General features: G+C 45.4%; 1 protein-coding gene across 2 annotated transcripts in view; it reads left to right on the top strand.

Annotated features, from left to right (window-relative positions):
* The first annotated feature begins 309 nt into the window (after nucleotides 1-309).
* The window catches only part of PANK1 (pantothenate kinase 1), an 82,855-nt gene continuing 62,562 nt past the window's right edge, over nucleotides 310-20,602 (top strand). The window contains exon 1 of one of the 2 annotated variants that reach the window (XM_040362113.1): nucleotides 310-579. In XM_040362113.1, coding sequence (XP_040218047.1) covers nucleotides 387-579 — 193 coding nt within the window. In that variant the 5' untranslated portion in view covers nucleotides 310-386. Of the gene's footprint in view, nucleotides 580-9,175; nucleotides 9,648-20,602 lie in introns of those variants that run through there. The other variant, XM_040362112.1, reaches the window with a different exon arrangement.

Raw genomic sequence — 20,602 nt, 5'->3', positions numbered from 1 at the left:
TATATATATAAATATTCTATACAGAATGTCCTGTAGTATAGATACTGTAGTGACCAGCACCTAGGAGAAGACAGGGAGAGCCACACAGAGCTCTCACCCTCCATACACTGGACACACACAAACTTAGGGGTCTGGTACAAATCACGTGATGCGTCACACAGCTGGCTGTAGGAACCACGTCACGGTTAGGTTACACTGTACGCTTCACCTTGTCACTTTGCTCGCCACACGCAGCTTACGCGCCTGCGCAGTATACACTCCCGAGCAGCAAGCTGACAGGCTGAACCCCATGACTAGAACCTGCCTCAGCCAAGCCCCCGCTGACGTCACTCTCCCTGCCCGGGCTCCATTGCACGCAGTGCCGCCCCCTCCCGCACGTTGTAGTGATGGGGGATCCTGCGGAGCCCGAGGCGGCCTCCTCTTCCCGCCTGCAGAATGGCATTCATCCCCCGGTGCTGGTGAACGGGGAGAGCAGCCGGGTCCCGGGAGAGCATGGGCCGCTACGAGCACACCCGGACAATGCGCAGCACCAGGGATCCCCAGCCAAGAAGAGCAGAATGAGGAGGAGGAGCAGACCCCGTGAGTGGGACAGTTGGGGGCGGGGGGAATGTTCTCTGTAATCATCCGATGTGCATTGTGGTGTCATTCATTCTCATGTCATCATCTGATGTGCAGTGTGGTGTCATTCATTCTCATGTCATCATCTGATGTGCATTGTGGTGTCATTCATTCCCATGTCATCATCTGATGTGCAGTGTGGTGTCATTCATTCCCATGTCATCATCTGATGGTGCATTGTGGTGTCATTCATTCCCATCTCATCATCTGATGTGCATTGTGGTGTCATTCATTCCCATGTCATCATCTGATGTGCATTGTGGTGTCATTCATTCCCATGTCATCATCTGATGTGCATTGTGGTGTCATTCATTCCAATGTCATCATCTGATGTGCAGTGTGGTGTCATTCATTCCCATGTCATCATCTGATGTGCATTGTGGTGTCATTCACTCCCATGTCATAATCTGATGTGCATTGTGGTGTCATTCATTCCCATGTCATCATCTGATGTGCATTGTGGTGTCATTCATTCTCATGTCATCATCTGATGGTGCATTGTGGTGTCATTCATTCCCATGTCATCATCTGATGTGCATTGTGGTGTCATTCATTCCAATGTCATCATCTGATGTGCAGTGTGGTGTCATTCATTCTCATGTCATCATCTGATGTGCATTGTGGTGTCATTCATTCTCATGTCATAATCTGATGTGCATTGTGGTGTCATTCATTCCCATGTCATCATCTGATGTGCATTGTGGTGTCATTCATTCTCATGTCATCATCTGATGTGCAGTGTGGTGTCATTCATTCTCATGTCATCATCTGATGTGCATTGTGGTGTCATTCATTCCCATGTCATCATCTGATATGCATCGTGGTGTCATTCATTCCCATGTCATCATCTGATGTGCATTGTGGTGTCATTCATTCCCATGTCATCATCTGATGTGCATTGTGGTGTCATTCATTCTCATGTCATCATCTGATGGTGCATTGTGGTGTCATTCATTCCCATGTCATCATCTGATGTGCATTGTGGTGTCATTCATTCCCATGTCATCATCTGATGTGCATTGTGGTGTCATTCATTCTCATGTCATCATCTGATGGTGCATTGTGGTGTCATTCATTCCCATGTCATCATCTGATATGCATTGTGGTGTCATTCATTCTCATGTAATCATCTGATGTGCATTGTGGTGTCATTCATTCCAATGTCATCATCTGATGTGCATTGTGGTGTCATTCATTCCCATGTCATCATCTGATGGTGCATTGTGGTGTCATTCATTCTCATGTCATCATCTGATGTGCATTGTGGTGTCATTCATTCCCATGTCATCATCTGATGTGCAGTGTGGTGTCATTCATTCCCATGTCATCATCTGATGTGCATTGTGGTGTCATTCATTCTCATGTCATCATCTGATGTGCATTGTGGTGTCATTCATTCCCATGCAGTGGCGGCTGGTGCTCAAAATTTTTGGGGGGCGCAAACGAAAAAAAAAATTGCAGCCTCACTGTGCCATGCCATCAAACACAGCCACTGTGCCATGAATTGTCACCACTGTTCCATGCCATCAAATGCAGTCACTATGCCATGCCATCAAACGCAACCAGTGTGCCATCAATTGTCACCACTGTGCCATGCCATCAAACGCAGCCACTGTGCCATGCCATCAAACGCAGCCACTGTGCCATGCCATCAAATGTCACCACTGTGCCCTTTAATTGTCGCCACTGTGCCCATTCATGCCGCTTTGCCCATTGTCCCCACTGTGCCCATTGTCCCCACTGTGCCTATTGTCGTCACTGTGCCCTTTAATTGTCGCCGCTGTGCCAATTGTCCCCATTAATGTCGCTGGCTCTGATAGGCACTTCCATACAGCCAACCAGCTGCCGTTATTCAGCTGGCTGGCGCTCAACATCCGGCCAGCTGAATAGTGGGCGGCAGCGGGACAATAACCTAGATTTGTACAATGCATTAATCCATGTTATTAGACTCAGTGGCGGTGAGAGCCAGAGGGGGCGGCGCTCCAGCGCCCTCTATGGACGAACCACCACTGTTCCCATGTCATCATCTGATGTGCATTGTGGTGTCATTCATTTCCATGTCATCATAGGGCCATCTGATGGTGCATTGTGGTGTCATTCATTCTCATGTCATTATAGGGTCATCTGATGTGCATTGTGGTGTCATTCATTCTCATGTCGTCATTGGTGCATTGTGATGTCATTCATTCTCATGTCATCATCTGATGTGCATTGTGGTGTCATTCATTCCCCTGTCATCATCTGATGGTGCATTGTGGTGTCATTCATTCCCATGTCGTCATTGGTGCATTGTGATGTCATTCATTCCCCTGTGATCATCTAATGATGACATGCGAATGAATGACAATTCATTCCCATGTCATCATTAGGCCATCTAATGGTGCATTGTGGTGTCATTCATTCCCCTGTCATCATCTGATGGTGCATTTTGGTGTCATTCATTCTCATGTCATCATCTGATGGTGCATTGTGGTGTCATTAATTCCCCTGTCATCTCACCTTTTGATGGTTCGTTGTGGTGTCATTCATTCTCATGTCATTAAAGGGCCATCTGATTGTTCATTGTGGTGTCATTTATTCTCATATAATCATCTGATGGTGCATTGTGGTGTCATTCATTCCCATGTCATCATTAGGCCATCTGATAGTGCATTGTGGTGTCATTCATTCTCATGTCATTAAAGGGCCATCTGATTGTTCATTGTGGTGTCATTTATTCTCATATAATCATCTGATAGTGCATTGTGGTGTCATTCATTCCCATGTCATCATTAGCAGGGCTGTGGAGTCGGTAGATAAATATTCCGACTCCGACTCCTCTGTATTAATATGCAAATGTGTTTTATACATTCCTTGAAGGAAAGAAAGGCAACATACATGTCATTACCACAGGAGTTTTTATAGCCTTACCTGAATGACCGCAGTTTTTCCAATGGTTTACAGCTTCAGTCTTGAACTACTGACCCTCCATTCCCTTCACTTATACAAGTGTCTCTAGTCCTGCAAAAAACATATTTACTTAATCCCTTATCAGTGAGAGGCTAGGTTACCCATGGGCGCTGCGTTCCCTGTAACAGCAGAACACAACACTATGGAAAGTATAAGTATTATGTGAATGGGGAAAAAAATGACAACCACCCCAACCTATAACTGGCCGTAACAGGAAGGAGCACATGGAAGGGCAACGCATGTAAAAAAACAACAAAGATTCCCAGCTCACTTAGCAGCCAGCCTGCTATAAACTCAATTCTCCTGTCTAACGGTTGAAGTTAAAACCAGGGATTTAGTTTGCACACATTTGCAAAGACGTGCATAAGCTACGGCACCCCAGTGTACTGCAGGCCTAACTCTATCATTCCATAGTATATGATAATAGATAGGTATGCCTGGAGGGAGCCCACCCCTCATTAAAGTGGTTGTAAACCCACTATTTGGACTTTTACCTACAGGTAAGCCTACAACAAGGCTTACCTGTAGGTAAGGAGAATATCTCCTAAACCTGCACGGTTTAGGAGATATTACCCCCGCAATGCGGGCGGCGCATGCGCAGGGGGGACTCCACGGCTGAAGGACCGGCATCGCCGGACCCTGCCGATTTTAAATCTCCCGCGCGCACGCGCGGGAGTGACGTCATCGCCGCTCCAGCCGATCACAGCGCTGGAGCGGCGATACCCGGAAGACACGCCGGAGCAAGATGACATCCTGCTCGGCGTGGACCAGGTAAGTGGTACACACCTCGTTCCGAGGTAAGTATTTCATAATAGGCTAGTATGCGATGCATACTAGCCTATTATGCCTTTTGCATTGCAGGTTTGGGGGAAAAAAAAAAAAAGTTTATGCGGTTTACAACCGCTTTAAAGGTATACAGAATGCAATGGACCCCCAACAATAGCACAATGGCAGCAAAGATATCCAGTGCGCCCCCCTCACCAATTCACCAACAGTACAAACAAATGTCAACCACCCCATCCTATAACTGGCCTCTGCAGCAAGGAGCACATGGAAGGGCGACGCATGTGTGTGTGTGTTTTTTTTTTTTAGGTTTTATATGGTTTAGATCAGGGGTCTTTAAACTATGGCCCTCCAGTTGTTCAGGAACTACAATTCCCATCATACCTAGTCATGTCTGTGAATGTCAGTTTTGCAATGCCTCATGGGACGTGTAGTTCCGCAACAGTTGGAGGGCCGTAGTTTGAGGATCCCTGGTTTAGATACAATTTCTGCTGCTGGATTCATCTAATTACTATGGATATTTTTTAATTTCACAACAATCATTTCATAGACAGACACTGAAGGTGTTTTTGATGAATTCTCTTGTGCTTTGGCTGCCTCTCCAAAATTAATGGGCCGCCTTAAGGCAATGCAAATTGGTGCACAATTTGCCGGACAAATGTGAAAGGGTCATTTTTTTTCCAGTGCTGCACAATGCAACGTAATGCATGTTACACACATTGGTGTGATGCCATGCTCTTCATTCTGAATGCCATCCCAGCGCACCTTGCCAACAAATGCACCACAACACGTTTATATTATACTTTGCATTGCAGTGTGTTGTGTTACAAACATGGTTTATACCATGTTCAGCAGCTCCTTCAAATGAATCGGCTGCCCTAAAGTAGTTGTAAACCTCAGACATGAAATATGAACAAAGCAAATCCCTCTATAGTGTGCACTTCTCTCAAACAGAGCACTAGAAGTGTAATTTCTGTCTGGGTATATGTTAGTTTATACAACCACTTTAACGTAGCACAACAAGCATTTTAACACAAGTTAACAAAGCTCAGTGGTGTGAATGGGGCCTAACACTGCGCTGGTGGCGGTTTCATAGGAGACAAAAGTTGGCTATACACTGTATGATGTGACTGTACAATCAGCCTTAGATATACCAAAATAATGTTATATGATGACCTACCTAAAGTGGATGTAAACCCTTCCATATACCCAGTGAGGTGACTGGCTTCAGATGATACACAAAGATGAAACAAATCCTCCTATATAAGTTGTGGTTTGTCTACAGCCATTCAAAGTACCCCTGAGGCTGTCAATCAGCTGCAGATCACTCCCCTGTCACCTTTTATTTATTTATTTATTTATTTTTTCTCTCTTGGTGTCAGGAAAATGTGATTCATGCTGATGGCAGAAGACAGAAATGTCACTTGGCGCTCTTTGAGTACACACTATAGAGGGATATGCTTTGTTTATATTTCATGTCTGAGGTTTACAACCACTTTAATTATCCAATCAGGCAAACCTTGCACTGCGTAGTTGATCTAAAGGAGATTGAACAAACAGATTGTAAGGTGTGTGGTGAGCTTAAGCCCCTATTCTCATTTGAGATATATGGCATGTCAAATCACAGCCTATTGCGGGCAATGGAACCATCCGAATTGGTGCAACGTCGTCTTTGCAACGCCATACCAATTTCCAAATGTAGTTCCTGCACTGCTTTTGGTGACTGTTTCAATAGACATCTGTGCATGAACCTGCACACATGTCTTTAAATCGCCCTCGAAATCGCACTGAAATGCAGGTTTGATTTGGTGGCTGCAAACCATCTGCATTTGGGATGTCCTAAACAATACATTGGCCCCTTCATGCAGGTTACAAGGGCAGCACTTGGTTCTGGTGTGAGCCAGCCCATACACATGGCTGTACACCACCCAGAAAAGAGGGTTATGTTGAGGGTATGGCCAGGTTTTTCCAATTAGCTGCAGCTGTTCTACCTGGGCAGATCAATAATGGGCTGAGAGGCTCCTTGGCTGTCCTGTGTGTGGGCACATGGAGCATTACCTGTGGGTAGGGAAAGATGAGCGTCCCTGGACACATAGGGGGAGTGTTTCTAAGTGCCAGTTCAGATGCAGTCCAGTGTGTTTTTTTTTCCTGCATCAAAAACGCATGGAAAGTAGGTTATGTGGATTTCAATGGCATTGTTCACACCAGTGCTTGCAGTTCCAGTGTGCGTTCCAGTTCCAGAAAAAAAAGTTGAACATGCTGCATTTTAACAGTACTGGAACGCTGCAAAACGCATTAAAAAATCACTGTAACGCACCAAAAACGCACTGTAACACATTTGTCCTTATCTAAAGTTAATAAAAAAGAGGGATGAAGCACTGGAACGCATCAAAAACGTGTCAAAAATGTGCATGCAAAAAAGCACCTGGAACGCATCCGGATTGCGTTTCTATAGTGTGAACTGGCCCTAAGGGTACTTTACACTGCCTGTTGGCAGTAAAAGCGCCACTAGTTTTAGCAGCGCTATATCGCTGTTGTAGTGGTGCTTTTCAGCCACTAGCGGGGTGCTTTTAATGTCTGCTAGCTGCCAAAGAAAGGGTTAAAAGAGCCTGTATTGCGGCTTTGCAGGCACTTTGGCAGCGCTGCCCATTCTGTTCAATGGGCAGGGCTTTTTGGGAGCGTTTTTCCCGCGTTCACACTATACTACACGACAGTAGTACGACTTTCATCCTACTTTGCTCTGCGACATCGGTCCTACATCCATCCGACTTTCATGAACAGGATACTACTTTGATCCCGCTTTGTGATAGACTGACTTGTTCTTTGACCAATCAAAACAATCCCAGAGTGAGATAAATTCCTTTTATTGCTGCTGTAATCGCAATGTCGGATGTCAAAAGTCAGATGGTAAGGACAAGGATCCTACTTTGATCCGACTTCAATGGGCTGAAGTAGGATCAAAGTTGGACCAAAGTAGTACAGGGAGCGTTTTCAAAGTCGGACCGACTTGTGTCGGACCAGTTAAGACGCCTCTCATAGGGAAACATTGATTTTCACACGTCATGCGACATGAGCTCCCAATGTTGGAGAGTTTGTCGGATCAGTGTGAACCCAGGCTTATTAAATAAGCTGAAGCTAGAAGTTGATTGGTTCCTATGCACAGCTGCACCCGATTCTGTGTCTCCGGTTTTAGTAAATCCATCCCAAACAGTCTGCGTACAGAAACGCCTCTGTTTCCCTGACCGCCTGTAATCGTTCCATGTGGACAATGTCTATCGGTCATTAATCCGTTCAGGGTGATCCGCCGCAGCTGATCTCAAATGATTGAACCCACCACAGAAATACGCTGATCTGGGTGGCGTATGAAACTAATCGGCCATGTGAATGAGCCCCATAGTCTGTACTGCACATGGTTCTCAAGGGGGGGTCATGTTGGTAAGGAAGGTTCCACCATTCAGCTGAAAGCCTGTTCCTTAACCACTTCCCGACGGCCGTACGACTATATACGGCCGCAGGGTGGTTCTACTTCTCTGGGGCGCCGTCAGTTGACGTCCGCCCCTTTCCGCGTTCCCCGCGCGCTCCCGAGCGCGCAGCGGGGAACTTCTGTGCTGGCCGTGTCCCTTGGACACAGCCAATCACAGATCGCCGTGAACGGCCAATCAGAGTGGCCGTTTGCTAGGCGATCTGTGCGGCCAATGAGAGATGATCTCATATGTTTACATATGAGATCATCTCTCATTCCCGGCTCTCGCAGACAGCGGTGCTGTCAGAGGAGAGGAGACCGATCTGTGTCTCTTGTACATAGGGACACAGATCGGTCACCTCCCCCCAGTCACCCCCCTTCCCCCACAGTTAGAACACTATATAGGGAATACATTTAACCCCTTCCTCACCCCCTAGTGTTAACCCCTTCCCTGCCAGTCACATTTATACAGTAATTGGTGCATATTTATAGCACTGATTGCAGTATAAATGTGAATGGTGTCAAAAGTGTCCGATGTGTCCGCCATAATGTCGCAGTCGCAATAAAAATTGCAGATCGCCGCCATTACTAGTAAAAAAAAAGAAAGAATAAAAAATAAAAATGATGTCCCTTATTTTGTAGGCACTATAACTTTTGCGCAAACCAGCCGCTTATTGAGATTTTTTTGATCAAATACCACCAAAAGAAAGCTCTATTTGTGGGGAAAAAGGACGTAAATTTTGTTTGGGAGCCACGTCGTACGACCGCGCAATTGTCAGTTAAAGCGACGCAGTGCCGAATCGCAAAAAGTCCTCTGGGCAGGAAGGGGGTTTAAGTGCCCAGTAAGGAAGTGGTTAAAGGAATGTATAGGAGAGCCGCGATCAGGTGAAAGTCCGTACTGAGTGCGACAATAAAATGTCCGCAATCTCTGCCGTCCAGTGACTGGCTATAGGGTGAGCCACCCCCCATGATTGCTACAGTGACTTCTCGCTTGTGATGATTTTTCTATGGGGTAACAATGTTAAAGATGTTTGTCACTCAGTTGCTCAGCAACATCAGCATCTTGGCTTGGTGACAGAAAAAAAATATCGTTATTTATTTTTTATATTTCTTTACTTGAATTTGCAGTGTGTTTATTTGCTTCCGTTATGTGCAAAAAAATGTAGCATGCTGTATTTTTATTTGATTTTATCGCTTCTGCATTTAGAACTGCATCTGGTGTAAAGGAGCCCTTTGTTTTCACCCATAAATGTCATATTTATTAATAAGCAGAGTGATGTAGGGTTGTGTTTGTAGAATATACAATGCAGATGATATCTATCCAGTGATCCAGACATTCAGGATACAAGCACATCATCCAGGCTGCCAGCGCTCCCCCCTCTCCCTGTGTATAGGGCTCTCCAGCCTTCCCATCAGCAGCCATACAAGCCGGGGGTGGATTGGTGAGAACACAGTCAGTAGACTGCTTGAAATCAATGTGCTGTTAAATACCAGACTGGATCAGCCAATGAGGCGATCAGAAAGCCGAACACACCTACTGACACCATGGGAGGCCGGGCTGCTAATCAGCCAATGAGCAGGCAGGAAGCATGGCTTTTGTGGCTGCATTGTAAATACCATGTAGAGAAGGCACAGTTCACCGGGCGTTTCACAATTTCTATGCAGGAAAAAAAAACTGTGACCTTGTTCCTAGTGATTTCACAGCAGACAGTCTTGAAATGCGAAGGTGCTGGTCACATCTCTCCGGATTGTCATTCTGTCACTGAAGGGTTGCAAGAGAAAAGCGGCTACATCATACATACAACAATGAAGCTCATTGATGGCAAGAAACATTGTAAGTACAGATGTGAATGCAGGCGAGGATTGCCCATCGGTGGGGAGATGTAGGATTTGCAAGCCGCTGCCTATGTATGCGTGTCTGTAATGATGTATGGGAATAGACCAAGCAAGGCGATGGCAATAGAATGTGCATGACAACACCGGTCAGCTGACACTTGTAACATTGCTGTGTGTGTGTGTGTGTGTGTGTGTGTGTGTACATATGTCTGTCTATACATGCACTGCTCACTTTTGCATCCAGGAATAATATATATATATATATATATATATATATATATATATATATATATATATATATATATATATATATATATATATAATTATCTCCCCGCTGTTATAAGACACTCAGATTGTACATTTTTGCAGATGGTATTGTTGCTAACTTGAATTATAGTCTTTATTTAAAAAAAAATACAGTGACACAAGCCATACTGCATACCTGACATTTGCTTTTTTTTTTTTTTTTATCTCTGTAAAAATACCCAATGCTTGGCACTTCCTTAACAGGGTGACAACGGATTCCCCTGCAGTGAAATCAATGCAGCGTGGTCACCCTGTCTAGTGCTGTCACCCCCACACAAGTAGAGGAGAGGGGGGATCCCAGTGTTACCCCCACACAAGTATAGGAGAGGGGATTTCCAGTGTTGTCACCCCCACACAAGTAGAGGGGGGTCCCAGTGTTGTCACCCCCCCACAAGTAGAGAAGAGGGGATTTCCAGTGTTGTCACCCCCACACAAGTAGAGGAGAGGGGATTTACAGTGTTGTCACCCCCACACAAGTGGAGGGGGGTCCCAGTGTTGTCACCCCCACACAAGTAGAGAAGAGGGGATTTCCAGTGTTGTCACCCCCACACAAGTAGAGGAGAGGGGATTTCCAGTGTTGTCACCCCCACACAAGTAGAGGGGGGGGGGATCCCAGTGCTGTCATCCCCCCGCACAAGTAGAGGAGAGGGGATCCCAGTGTTGTCACCCCCACACAAGTAGAGGGGGATCCCAGTGTTGTCGCCCCCACACAAGTAGAGGGGGGTCCCAGTGTTGTCACCCCCACACAAGTAGAGGGGGGGGGGGAGATCCCAGTGCTGTCATCCCCCTGCACAAGTAGAGGAGAGGGGATTTCCAGTGTTGTCACCCCCACACAAGTAGAGGAGAGGGGATCCCAGTGTTGTCGCCCCCACACAAGTAGAGGGGGGTCCCAGTGTTGTCACCCCCACACAAGTAGAGGGGGGGGGATCCCAGTGCTGTCATCCCCCCGCACAAGTAGAGGAGAGGGGATCCCAGTGTTGTCACCCCCACACAAGTAGAGGAGGGGTATCCCAGTGTTGTCACTGCTGAAAACTCTGCTATGCAAGGCTATAGCATTGGCCATGTCTGTCTTCTACCTTGGCATTGTGATTGGAAGCATAGCATTATCCATATTACCTGGAGAGGGAATGGGCAGAAGTGACACAGAGTACTCCCTGCTTTCTGCTCTCCTGGCTCCAGAGGTTAGGGCTCTGTCACACGATATGCAGTGACCTACATTTCCCCACATTGGATGGATCATCACTAGGGGACATAAGACATAATTGTTTTCTATGTGCTCTGTTCACAGCACAGCACTGGTGTGATTTTTGTATTGCAGTGCAGGAAAAATGCAGCATGTCTGCACTTTTCAGCACCACACTAGATGGAGCCACATGTGATTAAATGGCAACACAACGTGGAGCTGCGGTGGCTCAACGCGATTGGCACTGCGCTGACAAGCCATTCACCTCTGCAGCTAGGGGTTCGGATCCCGGTCTCGGCTGCATGTGAATTGAGTTTGGTGGTCTCAGCCCGGCTCCCGGTGGGTGTGCTTTGCGAGGTAAGCCTGCGCTTAGTACGCCCACCCCCCTCCCACAAAAACCACCACACTTACACGCACTCGAAATTGGGTTAACATCACGCACTTTGACCACGCGGTCTCTAAAAAGAGAGGCGAAGGACTAACGGGGCTGGTTGAGCGGGCTAATCCTCTCACTCCCTTATAGGGAGTCCCTCTGCCCCGTTGGGCTTCAAAGCGGAGCAGGTAGGGCGGGCTGTGTGGGAGGACCCCCTCACACACCCGCCATTGCCACCCGGGGCATGGAGAAAGGTGGCAGATTGCCTCTGGGGGAGGCCTGCCTACTCCCAACTCCTGCAGTCCGGCTCCTCTCTCGAGTACACGCACAAAATACACTTAAAAATATAAAAAAAAAAAAAAAAAAATGGCAACACAACATTCTGCCGTCCAGTGACATGTGAATTGTCACTACAAGACTGTACAAATAAAGTTGAAAAAAACAAGCAGTGCGCCGAGATGCACATCACACCGCTCTTCCCTGCAGCCAACACTGTAGCCTGCATGATAAAATGCTGCATTGTACTGCCCAGGCCGGTGTAACCTAGCCTTATGCCCCCTGTACACACGACCGGTTTTCCTGACATGCCAATACCCAACTTTTTTCCCGACGTGATTCCTCTCAAGCCTGCCTTGCATACACACGTTCAGTAAAAAAAAAACGCTCAACCAAAGCGCGGTGATGTCCAACACGTACAACGGCACTATAAAGGGGACGTTTCATTCAAATGGCGCCACCCTTTGGGCGACTTTTGTTGATCCTCGTGTTAGTAAAAGTTTGGTGAGAGACGATTCGTGCTTTTCAGCCTTGTACTTGATTCTGAGCAATGCATGTTTTTTTCCCCCTACGTAAAAGCGTATACACAAGCGTTTTTTTGCGACTAGAAAAAGACTGACGGAAAACACAACGGGAAAAAATAAAGTAGGTTCGCATTTTTTTGCAGGCAGTTTTCTTGTCGGGAAAACTGCTATGCAGCATACACACGAGCGGTTTTCCCGACCAATCTAAAAAATGGCAGTTTTCTCGTCGGGAAAACCGGACGTGTGTACGTGGCATTAGATTAGAGTGTTTTAGTCTCTGTAATGATGTATGAAGTGGATTTCCAATGCCTGAAATCGCAAAGTAAAAAGAAACCGCGGTCATTAAAATGGGCAGCAAGGTGAGCGGAATATTTAAACTTTTATATTTGGTTACATGACCACAAACAAAGGCCCTTTCACACAGATCAGTTTTTGATGTGCGTTTGGTGTAAACAGAGCTTTGATTAAAAGGGCGCACCAAAAATGCACCTTCTCTTAGAAATGAATGGAAAAACGCACCACAGTTGCGCTTTTATTGAGTTTCCTGTGCATGATTTGAGTCGGGTAACCAGAAAATTAATTAAAAACGCAGGAGTTTGTACCGGGTTTTTTCAATGGAGCAGCGTGCAAGGGCCCTAAAAGTTACACGGGCTTAGAAAGGGTACAATGCGATTGGTTGATAAAACTCTTGATAAACACACTCTGAGGAGGTTTTATACTTTGTTTAGTTCATAACTGAATTGCACTTACAGGGATGAGCCAATGATCCTTTTTGCTAAGTGACAGTTTAGTGCAAATCGTGTATTTCTGGTTTAGTTGGGCGCTTTGTCTCTGTAGTCCTTGACCTGCTTGGGGAAGTTGTAGAAAAATAAGGTCTGTTTGTTGAACTGGTGGTGGTTTGAATTTTCAGATGCCCCAATGGCTTAAAAAGTACCATTTGTCTGCAGGTGGCATGTTAAGATTGAAGGGACAGTTTTACATTTGGCTGTTAGGATCTAATGGTGTTCACATTGTACTGGTGCTGCTAAAGGCTAAACAATGAGTGATGGTATCGCATGGAAAGGTGTTACTGATGATATGTACACAGAGATGTTATATACCTAGAGATAATTGATATCTATTGTCATAAATGTAGAGATATTAGATTACTGTTGTCACATGCGTAGCAATATTAGACGACTATTGTATTTATAGAGATGTTGGATCACTATTGTCGTACGAGTAGAGATGTTGGATCGCCATTGTCGTACGAGTAGAGATGTTGGATCACTATTGTCGTACGAGTAGAGATGTTGGATCGCCATTGTCGTACGAGTAGAGATGTTGGATCTCCATTGTCGTACGAGTAGAGATGTTGGATCTCCATTGTCGTACGAGTAGAGATGTTGGATCACTATTGTCGTACGAGTAGAGATGTTGGATCTCCATTGTCGTACGAGTAGAGATGTTGGATCACTATTGTCGTACGAGTAGAGATGTTGGATCTCCATTGTCGTACGAGTAGAGATGTTGGATCACTATTGTCGTACGAGTAGAGATGTTGGATCTCCATTGTCGTACGAGTAGAGATGTTGGATCTCCATTGTCGTACGAGTAGAGATGTTGGATCACTATTGTCGTACGAGTAGAGATGTTGGATCGCCATTGTCGTACGAGTAGAGATGTTGGATCGCCATTGTCGTACGAGTAGAGATGTTGGATCTCCATTGTCGTACGAGTAGAGATGTTGGATCTCCATTGTCGTACGAGTAGAGATGTTGGATCTCCATTGTCGTACGAGTAGAGATGTTGGATCACTATTGTCGTACGAGTAGAGATGTTGGATCTCCATTGTCGTACGAGTAGAGATGTTGGATCACTATTGTCGTACGAGTAGAGATGTTGGATCTCCATTGTCGTACGAGTAGAGATGTTGGATCACTATTGTCGTACGAGTAGAGATGTTGGATCTCCATTGTCGTACGAGTAGAGATGTTGGATCGCCATTGTCGTACGAGTAGAGATGTTGGATCACTATTGTCGTACGAGTAGAGATGTTGGATCGCCATTGTCGTACGAGTAGAGATGTTGGATCTCCATTGTCGTACGAGTAGAGATGTTGGATCTCCATTGTCGTACGAGTAGAGATGTTGGATCTCCATTGTCGTACGAGTAGAGATGTTGGATCTCCATTGTCGTACGAGTAGAGATGTTGAATCTCCATTGTCGTACGAGTAGAGATGTTGGATCACTATTGTCGTACGAGTAGACATGTTGGATCTCCATTGTCGTACGAGTAGACATGTTGGATCTCCATTGTCGTACGAGTAGAGATGTTGGATCTCCATTGTCGTACGATTGAGATGTTGGATCGCCATTGTCGTACGAGTAGACATGTTGGATCATTTCTGTGCAAAGCTTTTATCTGGAAGGCAATAGTATTTTCACACAAGGATTTTGCAGCTCTACATACACAGTGATATCTTGTCACTGCACCACCAGTCGGCAGGAGCAGCTCCAGGCACAATTGGAACGCATCGCTTAGAACAAATGCAACAAAGCTCCAAATGTTTTTTTGGTGGGTTGGATATTTTGGGTGATTCAAAAATTATTTTCCTTTTTTCCTCAGTGGAGAAGTACCAGAACCTATTAGTTTTGGTTCTTAAAGGGAAGCTTCATATTGCTTTTGAATTTGGCAGTTGATTGGATACCTGAGATGGTGGCACTGTGCATGGCATTTATTGGGTAAATATCCATGTTTGGGCAATAGAGAAAGAGAGGAGGGCCCACTAGTACAAATTTATTTGTAAAAGGATCGCCACTGGTATGATCAGGTAGGCGTTGTCTTCTGTCTATAGACATCTTATAAAACCCAACTCCAGAGAATGTAAAAATTCTCTCTGCACAATTCTATAATAAGGCTTACCTGTAGGTAAAATTAATATCTCTTGAACCTAAACGGTTTAGGAGATATTCCCCTTGCATGCAGCTTCTGCTGTCAGTGGTGCATGCGCAGTGAAAGTCCGGCGTATTGTGCCGGAACAGAGGGCTCCTGCGCGCATGTGACGTCATTGCAGCTCTGGCCACTCACAGCGTTGGAGTGACGTCATCGCAGCTCTGGCCACTCGCATCGCTGGAGCCGAGAACCCGGAAAAAACGCTGAGGGGACATGTCGGCTCCCTCAGCGGTGACTGGATGCCCCTGTGGGAGCTTTGTTTCAAGGTAAGTATTCGTATATAGTATGCAGTGCATACTAGCTCATTATGCCTTTACCTTACAGGGTTTTAGTTTTTTTGGGGCATACAACCGCTTTTAAACACAATAGAGATTTCTTGTTCAAGTCATGCTGCCCTTACAGAGTAATCAGGGGTGGAAAATCTAACTTTCTAGTACAAAAGCTACCTAGACTTTTGTCTGTGATGTTTTCCTTTTAATACCATTCCTTTATGTCACATTTGTTTTCTTTGTTCTTTTGTAACAGATGAATACAATACTGTGAGCAGGGAAACAGTCGTTTGTAACGCAGAATACTCCGGCTCAGGCTAATAGGTGTTTTGCATCTGAAAGTATCTACTGGAGTCCAAAGCCTCGTACACACGATCAGTCCATCCGATGAAAACGGTCTGAAGGACAGTTGTCTTGGGTTAACCGATGAAGCTGACTGATGGTCCGTCATGCGTACACACCATAGGTTAAATAAACACGGTGATGTAAAACACAACGACGTGCTGAAAAAAGTTCAATGCTTCCAAGCATGCATCGACTTAATTCTGAGCATGCGCGGGTTTTTAACCGATGGTTTTGCATACTAACGATCGGTTTTGACCTATCGGTTATCAACCCATCGGTTAAATTTTAAAGCAAGTTAGGTTATTTAACCTTCGGTTAAAAAAAAGCAATGGCGCCCACACACGATCGGTTTGGACCAATGAAAACGGTCTGATTTAACCGATCGTGTGTACGCGGCCTAAGGCAGCCCATAGATGAGTCTTTTTTTTTTTTTAACCAGTGGGTTGAATAAAAAATAACTTGATTCCTCCATCCACACGATGTGGATAGTGGACTCCTCACTGCTGCGCTATTGTATTCTAACAGCTGAGGGACTTCCCCACCATTAGAATACAATACACCGATAAGCGCTGGCTGCTGTAGCCGGTGGCCCTGATCATGCTGTAATTTTCCTACAGGTTGGTTGTAAAAATTGACTTTACAACCAGCCTGCTCATACGTGGATTTGAAATTTGACCGATTCAGCAGGAACGGCCCAATTTCAAGCGATTTGTGGCCGTCTTAGGCTGCTTTCACACCTAGGTGTTTTGAATTGCAGGCAGAATTTCCGCGATTCTGCCAGCGATTTCAAAATGCACATTGCGAATTTCAGATGCCATTTATTTTAATGGCACCTAAAAATGTGGTGTGGTGCTGTGGTGGTTGTCGCACTATTAATTGTGGAAAACTGCATTGCGTGAAGTTTGTCGCCCAATAAAGGGTCAGGACCTTGTATCCGGCAACAAGTGACTGCACCACATTTTTAGGTGTCATTAAGGCCCCGTCTACATCTGCGATCCCAAAACTCACAAATCACACCACACTTGTTCAGGTGCCCTTCATTTTCAGTGGCACCTAAATACAGGGTTTGATATTGAGCTCCTGCTCCTTTTTTGAACTACAAGTTTTGCATGATGCGGTTTTCCGCAATTGCAGCGCAATTTATCGTAAGACACTCGTGGCCAAATCGCACCCGCGTTTAGATGCCATTGAAAATGAATGGCATCTGAACAAGCGTGTTGAAATTTGTCAGTGTTGCAGAGCGTTTTTTGGGATTCTGCGTCAAAATGCAGGGTGCCCCTAGCTGTCCTGTTTTTTTTTTTTTTTTTTTTTATTTATTCCAGAATCGGTGGGATTGCACAACAAACATTTAATGTCTGTACAGAGATTGCAATGCCTACTTAGACAATTTTGGAGAGTTAATTGTTGGTGTAGTGTAGTCTATATTTATATACTAGATGCTTGCTGTGTTGTTAAATACACGTCACTAGGAAGATATTCCTTGAATGTTGTTCCTTTAATAACCACGATGTGACCCAAATACCATGAACAATCTCATTCCTCTTTAACCACTTAAGACCCGGACCAAAATGCAGCTAAAGGACCTTGCCCCTTTTTGCGATTTGGCACTGCGTCGCTTTAACTGACAATTGCGCGGTCGTGCGACGTGGCTCCCAAACACAATTGGCGTTCTTTTTTCCCCACAAATAGAGCTTTATTTTGGTGGTATTTTATTACCTCTGTGGTTTTTATTTTTTTGCGCTATAAACAAAAATAGAGCGACAATTTTGAAAAAAATGCAATATTTTTTACTTTTTGCTATAATAAATATCCCCCAAAAATATATTACATTTTTTTTTTCCTCAGTTTAGGCCGATACGTATTCTTCTACCTTTTTTTGGTAAAAAAAATCGCAATAAGCGTTTATCGGTTGGTTTGCGCAAAATTTATAGCGTTTTTCAAAATAGGGGATAGTTTTATTGCATCTTTATAAATTTTTTTTTTTTTTTACTACTAATGGCGGCGATCAGCGATTTTTTTCGTGACTGCGACATTATGGCGGACAATTTTGACACATTTTTGGCACCATTGTCATTTTCACAGCAAAAAATGCATTTGAAATGCATTGTTTATTGTGAAAATGACAATTGCAGTTTGGGAGTTAACCACAGGGGGCGCTGATGGGGTTATGTGTGACCTGAAGTGTGTTTACAACTGTAGGGGGGTGTGGCTGTAGGTGTGACGTCATCGATTGTGTCCCACTATAAAAGGGATGACACGATCGATGCAGCCGCCACAGTGAAGAACGGGGAAGCCGTGTTTTAACCTTTCGGGTTACGACGCATTCGACCAGGGCTATCGGTGCCTCTTGGGTTTTCTGGCATCAAGCCTCTGTGTTACAGGTGTGTAAGGCAGCGACCTGGTTATCGGTCCACACTTTTTCAAAGGTGGATGTGAGTGCATCTTCTGATGCCTCCTTCGGCCGCAAGGTGTTACAGGCGGCAGTTTAAAGTTGGAGTTCCTCCGTTGAGTAACTCCAGTTTTGTTTGGGGTGAAGTTTGGTTTGCTGTGTTGTTTTTCTACCCCTCAAATTTTTTTGACACTGCTTGGGGACGTCCCTAAGGTCAAAGGCTGCTGTGTCCGTCCATGAACTCAGAGAAATGGACTTTACGGTGAGTACAAAAATCCTATTTTTCAGGCGCTTTGGAGTAAAAAAAAAAAAAAAAAAAGCACCTGTAAAGCGCCTGAAAGAAGCTGCATCTGCAATCACAATGTGAAAGCCCGAGTGCTTTCAGAGCCCTTTCACATTTCCAGCACCCGAAACATGCTGGTAAAGCTCCGCTAAGACCCCTTTCACACTGGGGCGTTTTTCAGGAGCTTTGGCATTAAAAGAAAGCGCCTCAAGGAGTTGTGTATTCACCGCTCCTAAAGCGCTGCAAAGAAGCTGCTTGCAGGACTTTTTTTGACGCCCTGCAGATTGCAGATGCAGCTTTTTTCAGGCGCTTTACAGGCGCTTTTTTTAACGCTAAGATCCCTTTCACACTGGGCGGTTTTCAGGCGATTTAGTGTGAAAGCACTCGGCCTTTCACATTGGGATTGCAGATGAGGCTTCTTTCAGGCGCTTTTTTTAACGATAAGATCCCTTTCACACTGGGCGTTTTTTAGGCGCTTTAGTGTGAAATGTCAGTGGCCGGTGGGGAGCTCTAGCACATTGCAGAGTTGAAGGCGATATCTGCCTATCTAATGGTGGGCTGACATTTTAGGCCCTCCCGCCAAGCCATTGTATTCTCCTGGCAGGGGAAGCCGCCCCTGCTCATAGAAGACGGTGATTATTTCTATACCAACTCCGGCAGGCTGGTTGTACCCAAGTTAATTAATTAGTCAACTTGGGTACAGTCAGCCTGCCCATACATGGTTCAAATCTCAGCCAGTTCCTGCTGAACTGGCCAAGATTTGAACCGTCTATGACTGGCCTTATGTTTGAGGCAGCAGCCAAAGGTATACACATGCTGCCGCAGAAATTAAGCCCCCTGTTGCTTTTGGTGCATGCCAATCGCGACCAATTCAAGTAAATGGGGCCACTCCGCATGGGGCAGGAGCCGGCACTACGGCGGAAACGGTTTATGTGGCTCTTGCTCCTTACTACAGCTCCAAGTATTCCCTCTGTTTGTTTGATGCTCTGGCATGGCGGGTCGTCTATCTGCAATCTACTAATAGATCGCTATCTACAGGTTGCTGACCCCCGGTCCACACCAAGCTGATGGCTGCTGTAGCTGTGAACTTGCTTTAAAGCGGGGGTTCACCCTGTTAAAAAAAAAAAAAAAATGTTTTTTTTTATAATACCATTACATTCGGCATCGTAGCGCGAGCTACGGTATGCCGGTCTTACATTTTTTATCCCCGTACTCACTGTGCTATGGCTCATTGAAGATTCCGGGGAATGGGCGTTCCTATGGTGAGAGAAGGTGATTGACGGCCGGCCCTGGCACGTCACGCTTCTCCGGAAATAGCCGAAATAGGCTTGGCTCTTCATGGCGCCTGCGCATAGCCTGTGCGCAGGCGCCGTGAAGAGCCGAGACCTACTCCGGCTGTCTTCGGGGAGCGTGACGTGCCAGAGCCGGCCGTCAATCATCCTCCCTCTCCATAGGCACGCCCATTCCCCGCGGGAGTCGGATTCTTCAATGATCGATAGCACAGTGAGTACGGGGATTAAAAATTTAAGACCGGCATACCGTAGCTCGCGCTACGATGCCGAATGTAATGGTATAATGATGTGAAGGAGGGTGAACCACCGCTTTAACCCTTTGAATACCAGGACATTTATGAATGGACCTTGGTAGACAAGTGTGACATAAAGCAAACCTTTATATTTAGGTACCAACAACCGCAAACAAGCAATTCATCATTGATTTAAAATACTGAAGGATGCAACATGCACAATATTGGTCCACACTCGGGTATAAATGTAAACAGGCTATTAAATATGAATATGTTTAATCAATCTGAATTGCACAGATATTTTGCTCAAATGATCACAAACTATAGACAGAGTTCCACCACTGCCGATCAATTTAGCAGAGTCTAAATCCCTTGTGAGCTCACTAGATCAATGATATTGATATGCGTGTGGCCTGCATTAGATGATGTGGAGAAGGGTTAGAACCTCTGTTGGTGGTTATTGCTCCTTAGATCCTAGTTGGGGAACTTTGCCTTCACTTCCTTTTCACTACTTCCTTTCCACCACTTCTGAAAGATCCTCCACA

The sequence above is a fragment of the Rana temporaria genome, chromosome 8 (assembly GCF_905171775.1).
Source record: "Rana temporaria chromosome 8, aRanTem1.1, whole genome shotgun sequence".
Taxonomy (NCBI): domain Eukaryota; kingdom Metazoa; phylum Chordata; class Amphibia; order Anura; family Ranidae; genus Rana; species Rana temporaria.
Note: the sequence above shows the minus strand (reverse complement) of the source record. Positions and strands in the feature narration are given on the sequence as shown.